This window comes from Sceloporus occidentalis, unplaced genomic scaffold (assembly GCF_023333645.1).
Source record: "Sceloporus occidentalis isolate IW3139 unplaced genomic scaffold, rSceOcc1.0.p SCAF_1, whole genome shotgun sequence".
Classification (NCBI taxonomy): Eukaryota; Metazoa; Chordata; class Lepidosauria; order Squamata; family Phrynosomatidae; genus Sceloporus; species Sceloporus occidentalis.
This window is the reverse complement of record NW_028316981.1, coordinates 240,914,612-240,929,252: the sequence shown is the minus strand read 5'-3', so window position 1 is coordinate 240,929,252 and position 14,641 is coordinate 240,914,612. Positions and strand designations below refer to the sequence as shown.

General features: G+C 38.9%; 1 protein-coding gene across 2 annotated transcripts in view; it reads right to left on the bottom strand.

The window, feature by feature from the left end:
- Positions 1-6,353: 6,353 nt before the first annotated feature.
- ERCC6L2 (ERCC excision repair 6 like 2) overlaps positions 6,354-14,641 on the bottom strand; it is an 84,295-nt gene continuing 76,007 nt past the window's right edge. For both annotated transcript variants that reach the window (XM_089490924.1, XM_089490918.1), the window contains exons 20-21: positions 13,663-13,850; positions 6,354-10,452 (exon numbers count right to left, since the gene is read on the bottom strand). In XM_089490924.1, coding sequence (XP_089347050.1) covers positions 9,528-10,452; positions 13,663-13,850 — 1,113 coding nt within the window. In that variant the 3' untranslated portion in view covers positions 6,354-9,527. The remainder of the gene's footprint in view (positions 10,453-13,662; positions 13,851-14,641) is intronic.

The following is a 14,641-nucleotide window of genomic DNA, read 5'->3' as shown; positions in this document are numbered from 1 at the left end:
TGTGCTGCCGTCAAGTCGCAGCGGATATACCGTGCAGCTGGGCGGCGGCAAGAAAAAGAAGCCGCAAAAAGCGGCTTCTTTTTGCAGTGCGCCAGTGACGTCACAGTATGCCATTGACGCACTTGCGGCGTCACCTGGGCGCTGCGATGTGCAGACGCTAAGCATCCGTTATGTCAAAATGGCGGTGCCCATGTGAACAGGGTGCCACCCTTTTGTACATACTCCGTACGTACTAAGGTTGCAGGCGTCTAAAAGAGACGCCTGAAGGCAACCTTAGTATGTATGGAGTACGTACTTGGGTGCCTGTCTGTAGCGCGCCATAATTGGTGATGGAAAAAATTTCCATTGACTTTGACAGACTTGATTATGTCATAAATTCACACCTCTTGAGGTTCTTGAAAATGTGGGCTTCTGCCCACATTTGCATTTTAGTAAGGCTTATGGGGATTGAGCATTTGCATTTTAGTAAGGCTTATGGGGATTGAGCATTTGCATTTTAGTAAGGCTTATGGGGATTGAGCATTTGCATTTTAGTAAGGCTTATGGGGATTAAAAAAAAATACACACAAAATTATACACATATTTTTACCAGTGCGGTGTAGTGTTTTAAGCATTGGACTAAAACTCTGAAGATCATGGTTTGATCCCCCCCCCCCCCACTCAACCGTGGAAACCCACTGGGTGATCTTGGGCATATCACACATTCTCAGCCCCAGAAAACCGCATGATAGCTTCGCCTCAGGGATGCCATAAGTCTGAAATGACTTGAAGGCGCACAACAGCAACAACAAGACTTATGGAAAATTTTCAGAAAAAAAATTAAAATGCACACAAAACTATATATATTCTGCATTATTACAAAAATCAAAAATACACTTTGGTCAGTGAAAGAAAGTTGAATATATTAGATGAAATGAAAATAAATAACAGAAATCAAGAAAAATGTTTAAAATATGTGCAGATATCGGTGCAGGAAGAAAGCACAAAGTCTTACAGTCTGCTACAAAACAAGAATGGGAAGAAAATAAATCTGGGATTCAAACAACCTTGACAAAATCAAGACAGAAGCTGCATCTGCACTGCAGAAATAAAGCAGTTTGACATAACTTTTATTGCCTTGGCTCAGCACTATGGAATTCTGGGATTTGTAGTTTTGTGAAATATTTAGCCTTCTTTGTCAGAGCTCTGGTGCCAGAACAAGCTACAGATCCCAGAATTCCATAGCATTAAGCCATGGCAGTTAAGTGCTGAAAAGCTGCATTATTTCTGCAGTGCAGATGCAGCCAGAGAGATGTTCATGCCCCTAATCATCACATTCCAAGTATTCAAAGCAAAAAAAAAAAAAAAAGATGCTTTCTTGGAGTGCAACAGCTTCCATTTTTAGCAAGCATGCAAGGATCCTAGCAAACGCAGGGACAAAGCGAAGCTTATAGCTTCTTCCCATGACCTAAAGGAGAATCTGCTACAGATCAAATGTAAGCTTATTTTCAACTGGGCAGCGATCCAGACCACAAAAACCACCACAGTTCACAGATTGCTGTGTTCAGCATCAGTGCCCAGTGTTCAGAACAATTTCCCCTTGCATGGAACAGTTTATATACTGTATTCAAAGGCAAGAACATACACAAATCCTTGTATTAATGTAGTGTTAAATATGAAATTTCAAAATGTGCAGGAGTCACACAAATCAAAATGGCTTTGTTTCAAGGAACTCTGCATCAAATAAATTCCTTCCCCATCGTCCATTTAGACTTGGGATACATGATATACATTGCGGCAAATAAGGAATTTACACTGCTTACAATATAGTAATTTTGTAATCACAGAAGGATTAGTTTCTTATTAGGTGACTGTACTAGAAACAACTGTGCTTCCAACTGTGCCTCAGGGATAAAATGCTTGCTTCTTTATGTATAATATTTGTATAATCAAGCCTATTAGGCCATTATCTATCCTTTGTCCATTCCAAAGCCACTACCTCCTCCCACTTACTTTCTCACTTACTTAATTTTTCCTCCCTCCCTCCCTTCCTTCCTTCCTTCCTTCCTAGACACCCATGTGGAAATTTTTTTCATTCTGAAAAGGCAAAAATACAATGTTATCCCAGGGAACCTTCCTTGGTCCATATGCCACAGATGGATCCATCTCCTTGAAAGAAGTGGCCGAATTAAAAACTAACAGGGCCAGGCTCATCATCCTTCTCCATAGCTTGGGAAAGTTACTTTTGGGCACTACAGCTGCCCAAAATTCCCCAGCCATCAAGGCAAGTAGCCATGAGGGATGGAAGATTTGAAAGTTGCAGTCTCCCAACCTGCCAAATAACTTTTCTAACCTCTCCCTCTATCTTGCTACTCTCTCACACACATATTCACCATAAACCTTTCATTAGCACACCTGCACATGTATATTCACACACGACATACTCATTTTCATCGCCATGCACTGCATAATTAGGTCCAAAACACACTGCAGAAATAATGCAGTTTGACACCGCTTTAACTGTCCTGGCTCCATTGCTAGTGAAATTTGGGAACTGTAGTTTTGTGCAGCATTTAACCTTCTGTGTCAGAGATGTCTGGTGCCTCAATAAACTACAATTCCCAGGATTTCCTAGCACTGATCCAGGGCAGTTAAAGCAGTCTTGAACTGGATTATTTCTGCAGTGTGTTTTGGACCTTAGACTTGGAAACAGATGGGTGGCTTTTGTTCAAGCCAAATGATGATGCAGGAGGAGGAAAGGATGGCAAATCTAGGGAGGGAGTTTTCCTTTGCTCTCTGGGCCTCCCAGTCTACCCTGAAACATGCACTTTGTTTATGCTTGGAAAAAGCTAGTGGAAGGAATTTAAAGCTAATTGTCTTGGAAAGAAGGAACAGAAGAGGAGAGCTCTATGGGGAAGCAATTCCAGAACATGCATCCAGTCTTTGAGTTAGAAATCATCCACCCATATTCTCTTTACTGGAAATCTCTGAGCATAGGTCCTAGTCAGGCTGCTTTGAACTTCATTTTGTTTTAATACTTGTTTGTCTAAATTCAGTGTTACTCTCCCTAAATTAGATCTATTGAAATTACATTCAAATATCACCACCATCATCATCATCATTACAGGTTGAGTCTCCCTTATCCATAATCCATAATGCTTGGGACCACAAGTGTTTGGGTTTTGGGGGGATTTTGGGATACCTATATTTGCATATACTTACCTAATGAAATATCTAAGAGCTGGGGCCCAAGTCTAAGCATAAAATTCTTTTATGCTTCAGAGATACCTGATATGCATAGGCTGAAAATAATTGTATACAATATTTTTAAATAACTTTGTGCATGAAACAAAGTTTGTGTTCACTGAACTGTCAGAAAGCAAAGGTATCACTATCTCAGCCACCCATGAACAAAGTGAACGTTGAAATGGAATTAAACTATTCACAGTATTAAAACAATTCAAGCTTCCAGTTCAGAGAATGAAATGAAATTTTAAAAGATAAAAACTCAGTTTTAATGTTTACTTTTTGTATGTTTTTATAGTAATTGTATTTTTAATTGTATTTTTAAAATTTGTTAGCTGCTTTGAATCCCAATTTTCAGAGAAAAGTGAGATACAGGAGGGATCTCCCTTATCCAGAATTCCAAAATTCAAAATATTCCAAAAATCAATACTTTTTCATGGGTGGCTGAATTAGTGAATTAGGAACATGCAAGGCTCACTTCTGTTGAGTTACACAGAAGTGGGAGTGATGTTGTTATGCTAGAGAGAAAGGCCAAAAACAAAGGTTTAAATAACCTAGTTCTTCACTATCTTACCCAAAACTAGTTGCAAAATTTGGCAAAACTTTAGTGTTTGCTGCTCTTGACACTCCTCTTAAGGAAGAGTCTTGTTTCAGACAAACCAGGTATCTGCCATCAAAAGATGCACACCTGAAGGTCCCTGCATTATCTTTGCTAAGTTTCAGGTACCTAGGTTTCAGTCTAGGAACTGTGTGATGAAGACCAAAAGATGCACAAATCTCTTTTATTGTAGATATCCTTGATATTGTGGGACTGTTTCTTACTATTGGGAATTTTTTTTTTGTCAGAGTAGCATGTTCTCTCTCTAAATAAGAAAATGGAGCACCTATTGAATAGAATACTATGAGGCCAGCTTTGGCTAAGTACTGGGAGTACTTTAGGCGAAACTGGCCTGTGTGGTCATTTTTTGTTTGTTTTTTATTGTTTGTTATTGTTATTGTATATGTTCAGAAAATATAAGGGTGCTGCAATTTCAGTCATAATGGACAGGGGGAGGTATGGTGGTGGAATTAGAACAAGGCAACAGGAGAAGCAGGGAGAGAGATCTCATCAATGTTTCTCCTTCTAGTTCAGCATCCAACTAACCTGGCTACACCAGCAGAATCCTATCAGACCAAAAAAGTGTTGCTGTTCCTTAATGCCAAATCAATGACTGGGAAGAGCTGTCTGATCTAGGACATGATCCTGAACAAGCAAGGTGACCTTGCATGTATAACGGAAACCTGGTTAATGGAAGAGGAGGGTGTCAATTTGCATACACTTGGCAATACAACGAGATAAGATGGGGATTCTGGTGGTGTACCATCCATTCCATTGCCCAACTGTCTCCCTGCCTGAGTTGCTGGAAGTGGTCTCAGAGGTGGTGTTCCTCTTCCCCAAATTTATTGTGTTCGGAACTTTATCATCCATGCTGAAACACCCTCATCATGGCCAGCTCAGGATTTCATGGCTTCTATGGCAACTATGGGTCTGCCTCCGTTAATGGTGGTGGTGTTTGACCCAGAGAACCAATGCTCTGCAAGATTTTCGCCGTTTTATTTGTGGGACAAGGAGATGGACCAACAATTGACACAGTTGCTTCCGAGCATCTTTTACTTGGGTGCTGAACATAGACTCCTTAGTTTTCTGACAAGCGGCAGGCAATGAAGTGCTTGACTAGATAACTAGAGCAGTGATACAGAGAGACTCAGGATGAATTCAACTGAGCACAGGTTAAAGGCCCATTTTAGAATCTACTTTGCAGCAGTGAGGGCAGTGAAGAAATGAGTTTTGGCTGTCTCTATTACATCAGCTCAATCTTGCACAGCTGTTCCAGGTAGTTAAAGGGCTATTACATGCTAGTCCTCAGATGGTTGAGAAGCCTTCAGAAAAGCACTCTGACAAATTTACTAAATACTCTGCAGAGAAAATTTCTTCAACTTGTTCTGACTTGGACTCTACACTGAAAGTAGTCTTTGGGGAGGCAACTGAGGCATGTATTTGTCTGGTTTTTGATGGATTTCAGTTTTTTCAACATGGTAATGTAATCCTTGCTTGGAGAAGCAGGTCAATCATTTGTCTGTTAGACCATTTCCATCCTGTCTAATTAAAGGTGCCAGAGGAGGACTAGCCAGTTGGGTTCTGAATGTTGTAAATGCTTCTTTGAAAGGCTTTCTTGGGAAAGTCAGATTGAGGCACAGTGGTTCATGCCAGGTTACCTCCTGATAAGACTACTATAATGCACTGTATGTGGAGCTGCCTTTGGAAAGTGTTAAGAAACTGCAGCAATCAGACACACAGGTGTCAGGTGTGAATTTTAAGGACCATATAACACCAGTCTTGCAAAAACTCCACTGGCTTCCACTTCACTTATGACCTCATTTCAAGGTGTTAGTGTTGACCTATCTTAAACAACTTGGGGTCAGGATTTTTGAAAGACCAACTCTTCCATACAAGCCTGCCAGAAATTTGAAATCTTTAGTGGAGGCTCTGTTGCATGTCCCAACTTGTGAAGTTAGGTAGATGGCTATATGTATATGTATATATATGTAACAGGGCTTTTGCTGTAGCTGTGACTCAACTGTAGACCTCCTTACCCAAGAAATTAGGCCAACCCTGTCTCCTTCAGCCAAAACAGAGCTGAAAATGTTTAAAATTGCTGTTTTAACTGTTTTAAAGCTGGATTCTAGGATTATTTTTAGAGTATGGACTTATCAAAGTATTTCATTGTGTTTTTAAAATGTTTTTATCTCTGTATTATTTAATTGCCTTTTATTTGTTCATTAGCTGGGAAGTTCTTGTGGGATGAGTGGCAATACAGAAATACTATAAACAAATAAACAAATTCTCTTTGCCACTGAAAACAAGTGAAATGAAGTAAAAATGTAGCAAGGAAACTGTGTGGCTTCAAAACATCTGAATAATTCAAAGTAGGTATCCCTCAGAGAGATTACTGCACTTTCAGCTATCTGAAGAAGCAGCATGTTTTGGAAAGTTCTACTAGTCTACAGTGTAGAAACTGAACCATATAAAAACCAATGAAATGATAAAGACTTTAAAAAGACAACCTACAATTATGAAATCTTGTGTATTAAAATATTTTTATTATCAGAATGTTTGCTTACAAATTCATCCAGGATACAGCTTCACAGGACTTGGTGACATACAAATTTTGAATCCCCCCCCGCCCCCCCAAAGCTCACTGCATGCTGTTTACATTACATAGGCCCCAAACCCTGAATGAGGGTTGTTCTCTCAGTGCCCAGACCTGATTTGGCATTTCCACTCCCTGTCCTACATTAAAAAGACTTATCTTTTGTGCTGGGTTTTCCAGAAAACCTGGAACAAAATGCAGCAATGACAGGCAGCTGCTTTTCCACACGGTCCCCGTGAGCATCCCTGCCAAGCCACTCTGTAAGCACAATTTGCTCTGAAGTCAGGACAAGATTTGGCAACCCATTCTGACCTCTGAGTGACATGCAGGCTTGCATGAACAACAAGTGAAGGCAACCATCTGTTATTCACTGAAACCCCACAACAGGTAAAGGGGGGATTCAGGGAGAATTTGGGGCCAGAATATTCCAATAGTATCCCAGAGTAAACTGGCAAATGTAGACGAGCCCATAAGTCATCCATCATTTTCTTATACAATAGTACTTGGCAATTTAAGCAACTACCATAATAGGGATTTTTTTTAAAAAAAACAACCCCCCCAAACAAAACCAACAACTAAATATCAGCGGCTCACATACAGAACAGATTAAGACTGACTCGTAAGTCACACAGAGAAGTGAAAATTTGAAATGCATCAACCAAACCGCTCTGCAGTTTTCAGTGTGGCTATCGTACATTGTTCACAGATGGCAAACATTACAGTGCAATGGTTGGTAATCTGTATCCACTTACTTCCATAATGTTTGTTACCTGCTCAGTGTTCCAATAATAGCCAGGTTCAACAGAACCAAAAGATGCAATCCCTATGTGCTCCCGAGGGCTGGAAAATTCTCTGGAACTGATTTTCTCTACAGCAAGTTGGGGAAAGGAGGAGAGAGAGAAGGAGGAGGAACACTACTACAATGTTTGATCCTGGCCTATGTTTTATATGGAAACAATATACCTATTAAATAGCTGTTTAAAGTTCTAGTTAGGGAAGATAAACGTTTGATTCATTTTAAAACGTTACTTGCACCTGATTTTCCCCTGAGCAGCCTTACACAGTACAGAACAGCTAGTTTTAACATACCCGAGTATGTATCAAAACAAATTTCAGTAATTTCAGATTATCCCTTTAAAGGGGGTTTATTTTAAATTTAGGAGTCTCTGTAATAGGGTTGTTTTTAATGACCTATGTTTAAAACACTACAACTGAAAAGTTCTAATCCAAATAAAATGTAGCAGGACTCATGGTTAAATTCAAACAATGATACTTGTGAGTTTTTGTTTAAGCAAGTATGATTTGTGAGACAGTAATGGATACCCTGCAGGCCCATGCTGTTAATGTTACACACCTTGCTACATAAATGATCCCAAGGGAATGGCTCCTCTGTCTCTCACATATTACAAATTAGATAATACAACTATTTGCTCTTACTCAATCCTCCTTCAGGATAATTTGACAGTGTCTGTAGACACATCTTGATAAATTTGTGATGCCTGATCATGCTGTTAACTTAGTAGTTGCTAAACTAGATTTACCATTGCACAAATATTTTCAAGATGTCATAACCACAGCAACACTAGAGGAATGTATCTAGATGCTAATCTATTCAGACATTTCTTAGGTGCACAACGGGAGAAGGAGAACCTTCATAATCACTTGTGTCATCTTCCATGTTTGCAGGGTGATGAGCTTGAAACTGAAAGCCTCCACTTTCACTGATGGCTCTCCATGTGAGTTGGAGCCTTGGGAGAATTGCGGTTCCACTTCACACAGACAGCCTCTTAGAGCAGATGCTTGGCTTTGGTCTGTTACCCTCCATGAGTAAGAGGGTAATGAAACAAAGGATGGAGATAGGTTTACTATGCACACTTAAAGAATGACTGAATAGTCATATTTACAGTAGATTCCATGAAATCATCAGGACTTACATCTCTCATAGCCAATTTAGGTCCCATCCATTTCGATGGTCTATTCCAAGCAAAGCAAAGTTCAGATACAGGCTTTTGATTATGAAATATTTATAGTTACTTTTGCTTGACTTTGGCTGCTGAAATTTGACATCGCTGCCATGACTCAATGCCATAAACAAACAAACAAGCTTCATTTATATACCGCTTCATACCGCCTAAGCAGTGTCTAAGCAGTTTACAACTGTAAGCTAATTTGCCCCCAACAATCTGGGTACTCATTTTAGCGACCTTGGAAGGATGCAAGCCTGAGTCAAGCTTGAGCCCTTTTTTGCTGGTCTTGAACTCGCAACCTTGGGGTTTTGAGTGAGTGGCTGCAGTACAGGCATTTAACCACTGCGCCACCAGGGCTCCAATGCCATGACTCAATGCTATGAAATTTTGGAATTTGTAGTTTGGTGAGGCACCAGGCCTCTGTGACAGGCTAAATATCTCACAAAACTACAGATCCCAGAGTTCCAAAGCATTGAGACATAGCAGTTAAAGTGTTGTCAAACTACTTTATTTCCACAGTGTGGTAGAAGCTTTTGTGAAGTCTGAAAGTGTTCTATCTGTTTCACCAGGTTGAGTTACACGTTTTTCTTGTAATTTTTGTCCCGACAATTTAAGAAAATATGACAGGAAAACCTGTAGATCCAGAAGCCAATAGATCATAATGAAAAAGTGGTTGTTTACCCATGTGGCTGCAAAGTCTGTGCAAATAGAGATCTTCATGGCCTGCTTCACCTCAAGATCACAAATAACTTAATTAAAAGAAGGTCAAGACTATATGGGGGCAAAAAAGATTATTTCCAGATTTGATTAAAAAATATAAAATGTCCATATTTAGGATAGAAGCAACAGAGCCCAGAACACCAAAAACAATAGAAAAATATCCAGAGGTGCTGCAAAGGCACACTTTTATTTTAGCTATTGATCCAATGCATTCAAAATTTCTTTATCTCTTTTCCAAGGATATTTTCGTTCTGCAGTACCATCAATCCCCTTTACAATGAAGAAGAAAACAAACTTTTTTTTGAAGGAACACTAAAAGATAGTTATCCTTGGGAAAGGAAAGAACTCAGCAAGCTTGAAACACACTGGGCTAGTTCCAGAATTCAAAAGTAGTATTTCACAGCATCTCTAGCATTATGGATATTTAGACATCACATCTTGTACCAGGTGAAGAGTCATCATCAGTGTCAGTTGTGTTATATCTTTTCCATAAAAAATTGTCATTTTTCTTCCAAAGTGATTCTTTAACTTCTTCTTTCTTCTTAGACAAAGTGACAAGAGGTGTTTGACACAGTTTCTCTACAACAGCCAGATCTGTGAGTTTTTGGAGACTCTCCTCATTCTGTTCATTCAACATATCCCAGAAGTCTTTTGCTCGAGTTTTTGCTTTTTCCGTAGGCCCAGAAAGAGACCTCCTGGGTGGTTCTGTTGGTCTGCTTTCATTACCTTTGAAGAGGTCGTTCAAAATGGAGGTGTCTCCCAGTAAGTCTGCAAATGAGTTTTTCTTGCATATTTGAGCCTGTCTGCTCTCTGACTGAGACAGAAAGGGTTTTCTTGGCGACTCTGTCCCCTTCAAGTTTGGCTGTCCTTTACTAGTATTAGCAGACAGCCTCTCAATTATTCCTGATTTACTGCTTAATGAGTCAGATGCCATAAAGTCTTTGAATGCCTGACTGTTTCTCCCACTAATGCTATCTTGGTTAATGACAGTGGGCAATTGTTTATCCTCCACATTATGACACACAGCAGCCTGTATGCTGGGATCATAGTGAAATTGCTTTTTTTCTGCATCCCGTCTTATTTGGCTACACGTATCTGTTGAAGGATCATGTTTAGAATTGGACTTACTTTTTCTAGACTGAGATCTGTGTACACCAGTTTCCTCACTTGCCTCTGAAGCACAAACTGGAACATCAATTTTTAATAGATTCTTCAACTCTGGATATTTTGAACCATAAAATGCTTTCAACATTTTCTGCCTTTCTTCTGATGTTGCTCTGGCAATATACTTTGCAAAATCTTCCACTGGATTCTTATGAAAATGAGATGCCATTTCTTCAAATTGTTTCCTGTATTTATTAAGAGAAAATAAAACATTCTTATTGTCACAGTGATATAAAAACTAAACAAACCCAGGAAATTGGATGTCTATCTTATAAGATCAATGAATGACAATTACAGTGGACCCTTGTTATACGCTGGGGTTTGGTTCCAAGATCCCCCGTGTATAACAAAATCCGTGTATGCTCAAGTCCCATTAAATATAATGGCATAACAAAATGGTGTCCCTTATAAAAAATGGAAAATCAAGGTAAATTTATACTGTTTTGGAACATTTTCAAACCGTGTATGCTTGAATCCGTGTATAAAAAATCCGTGTATAAGAAGGGCCGACTGTATTTCCAGAGCAGGTTAGGAGCTGGATAGCCAAAACTCTGTTATTAAAAAAAGTAGCTAAATGTAAAAGAAATCTGTAGTACTCTGAGTGTATGTAGGTAAGTGGGCTCATTCAGGGGAGGGAACGCTCCAACAGCACATTCCACATCCCCTGATCTTTCACTCTTTGCTTCTTCTTATTACTCAACTTCTGGGAGGAATAAAGCAGTTACAAGGAAAGCTTGTAACTTATTAAACAGAAACTAAACTTTCCTTGAATGGTCTGGGGGGTGAGGGGAGGTCACAGAGAGAGTTCAGATATATGCCAGTCCATAGTTTATAATAATAATAATAATAATTATTATTATTATTATTATTATTATTATCATTATTATTTGTATACCGCCCTATGGGAAACCAATCCGGGCGGTTGACAACAGTAAAATATAAAATACAACAATTAAAAACACTTTATCCCTCCCCCCCTTAAGACAGTATTAAATAGTATAACATATTAAAAACACAATATCAAAGGTGTGATATCATAGTTTGAAAATCATAGTCAAAGCAAACTGCTTTTCCTGTACTCTGAACTGGCAAAAACACATGGTTTAAGACACTGCTCCTCCTGCAAAAGCTGCCATTTTGAACTCTATTTCTATCATTCTCATGAATTGGGGAAGCTGGGAAACTGCATAAACCATGGTTTGCTACAGAACACAAAAGATGATGAGAGGCTAAATTACTATTACAGCAAACTATGGTTTGGTATATCATCATTATCATCATCATCATCATCAATTAAAAGAGCATACATATTACAGCAAGTAGCAACAGCAAGTACATTTCTATACCGCTTATCAGGGCACTTAAGCACTCTTTAAGCAGTTCACAGTGTGTAAGCCAATTGCCCTCAACAAGCTGGGTACTCATTTTAGTGACCTTATAAGGATGACATGCTGAGTTGACCCTGAGCCCCTGGCTGGTATTGAATTCACAACCTTGTGGTTTGTGAGTGAGTGGCTGCAGTACAGGCATTTAACCACTGCACCACCAGGGCTCTTACCAATCAATTCATAATTTAAAAATCATCTGGATAGGTATGCCAGAAGAGTCTGTTATATCTGAAAAAGCTCTTAGTGAGTGTCCCCTCAGCCACTGTTTGTTTATCTGTGTTGCATTCACCTTTCTCCCAGGGCTGAGATGCAAGATAGCTTCCAAAATATTTAAAAAAGAAATTCCAGAAAACACCCAATAAATTACATATTTAAAAATACAAATTAATTATACTGCATAAGTATAATATATACTATTAAATATAATTGTATTTAAATATCAGATTAAACTGAAACTTTTAAAACTCCATACTAATAATAAGAACTAAAAATTACAAAGATAGCATGGAGCAAAGCAATATAGAGCTTTGTAGATCTGCTCTAGGACCCATCCATTGGTCTTTTTAGTGGTTCATGGTATTGTCAGCACCACTTCTCAAATGAGTTTATCTTCTTCCTATCAGCTTTCTTCACTGTTTGCTCTTGCAACACACATCAAAACAGAATTTCTTGCTAATCGTAGGCAACTTGAATGCAAAAACAGGAAATTCAACACCTTCTTCAACCCAAGAATCAAATCTATACATGGACATCACCTGATGGTCAATACAGAATCAACTAGATTACATAACTTGAAGCAGAAGATGGAGAAATTCAATTCCTTCTGCAAAACAAGGCCAGGAGCAGACTGTGGCGCAGACTACTAATGAACGACTAATAGCAAAAGTCAGAGTAAAGCTAAACAAAAACGTTAAACCAGCCATCATATCAAAATACAACTTGAAAAACATCAATGAAGAATTTAAAGACAACATCAAAAACAGATTGTATCATTAAATCTGATGGACCATGAAGCAGAAGACTTCTGGACTAAAGCTAGGGATATGGTTAGTGATGAAAGCAAAAATACACTGCATGTATCCAAAAAGACAGAAAAGCCTCAGTGAATGACAGATAAAACCCTACAAGCAGCAAAAGAGGAATGGTGATAGAAATAGGATCAGAATCCTGAATGCAAATGTACAACTTCTGCACAGGGATAAGGAGAACTGCTATAGTAATCAAAGCAATGAAACAGAAAATAACAAAAAAGGAAGACCAAGAGACCTCTTCAGCAAGGTATGAGAAAGCAAGGGAAATTTTAAGCCAAGAGCTACAGATATAATCTACTCTACTTCTAACTAAAACATATCAACAAATTTGGAAAACAAAACAATGACTGACAGACTGGAAACACTCAATATATATTCCAGTGTCCAGGAAAGGAGACACCAGGAACTGCAGCAGTCACAGAACCATAGCATTAATTTCTCATGCAAACAAAGTGATGCTTAAAACTCTACAACAAAGTCTCTAATCATATAAGGAGTGAGAATTAGCAGATGTCCAAGTGAGGCTGAGGAAAGGAAGAAACACTAGGGATCATAGGGCTTTCTTCTGATCTGCAGCAGATCAGAGATAAGCTTTGCCCCCCTACGCTGCTGGGCAGGGTTTGAGCAATGGCACACACAAACCAGAAACCCCTGTTGGCCATAACAGGCCAACAGGCTGGAAGTTCCTTTTCTAAAGGTCACAACTTATATTTATTTCTGAAGCACCAACGTCCACTGATAGTGCCTTCTCTTATAGAAAACTAAGCATTACAATGAATTTTCTACTCTTCTCTCTGTAAAACAAAAACCAAAAAACCCTAGATTTATTACAAGGCTTTGAAATTATATTGTCCTTGAAAAATAAAATTATTAGTAAGTCTCACTACAAGCCAAAGCATTTACAGCTCTCTAAATGAGAGCTGGGGGAAATGAGACCATCTGAAGCCATTTTTGTAACTTTTCATTGTATTCTTACTTGCGAATTTTTTGGGGTGTCCTTCCCAGCAGGAAAGTTCTTAAGCCTATTCGGTGGATCTTCTTCTGCTTCTGGCATACAGGATGTCTAATATAGAGAAGAGTTGGCTTGATGATTTCACCCTCTAAATTATCCTTCTGGGTGTTCATCCTCTTAGATGGCACTTTTCCTGAGTTCTTTCTGCATTTCTAAACCAAATTAGAAATAAAACACTTCAGTAACTTCAGACATCTAGCTTGTATCCTAAGAAAAAATACCACATTTGATTTCATTCTTAGTTGAGGTTTTGAAAAGTTAATGGTAAAGTTAATGTCAGTTTTTTGGTGGAAGGAAGGGTTATTTGACTATGGAAAGATTCTCTACATCTATTAGATGTTCCTATTAGAAAATGAGATTTTAATCACTGGTAACCCATCAGGGGAGCATAAGATATAATTTGCAACTCTGACAACTCAGTTTATTCAACAGTTGGATCAAAAGGTCACTGAAAGTGAAAAACACAGGAGATGCCTAACTGAGGGCCTGCTGCTGTGGCAGATGAAAAAGGCTGAGAGAAACAGTGGGAACCCTGTCAAGGTATGTGCAGGGAGTGCAAAAGTATTCCTATCAAAAATGCTATACTCAGCTCTAGAAAGTTTCTACTAAAAGAACAATCCATTTGTATTGAGTCACAGAGACCACAAAGAACAGCAGCACTTCTTCCCAAATTTGTGGGCAAGGGGTGTAGAGGCCCTGGAAAGTGACAAGCATGGCACTGATTGGCTTATCATGTGGCTCACAATTTGCCTCGTATAGTCATGCTTTGCTTGATCTAATGTCCAAACCTATCTCCAGCCCTGACAACATAGAGACTTCCTGAAAAACTCAATCATCTCTTCCTACACAGAAGCTTGCAAACTCTGCACTGAATAGACAGATTTGAGTTTTCAATGCCTTTTTGTATTCTAAAACTGACCAACAAAATTTTATTGTTCTTATT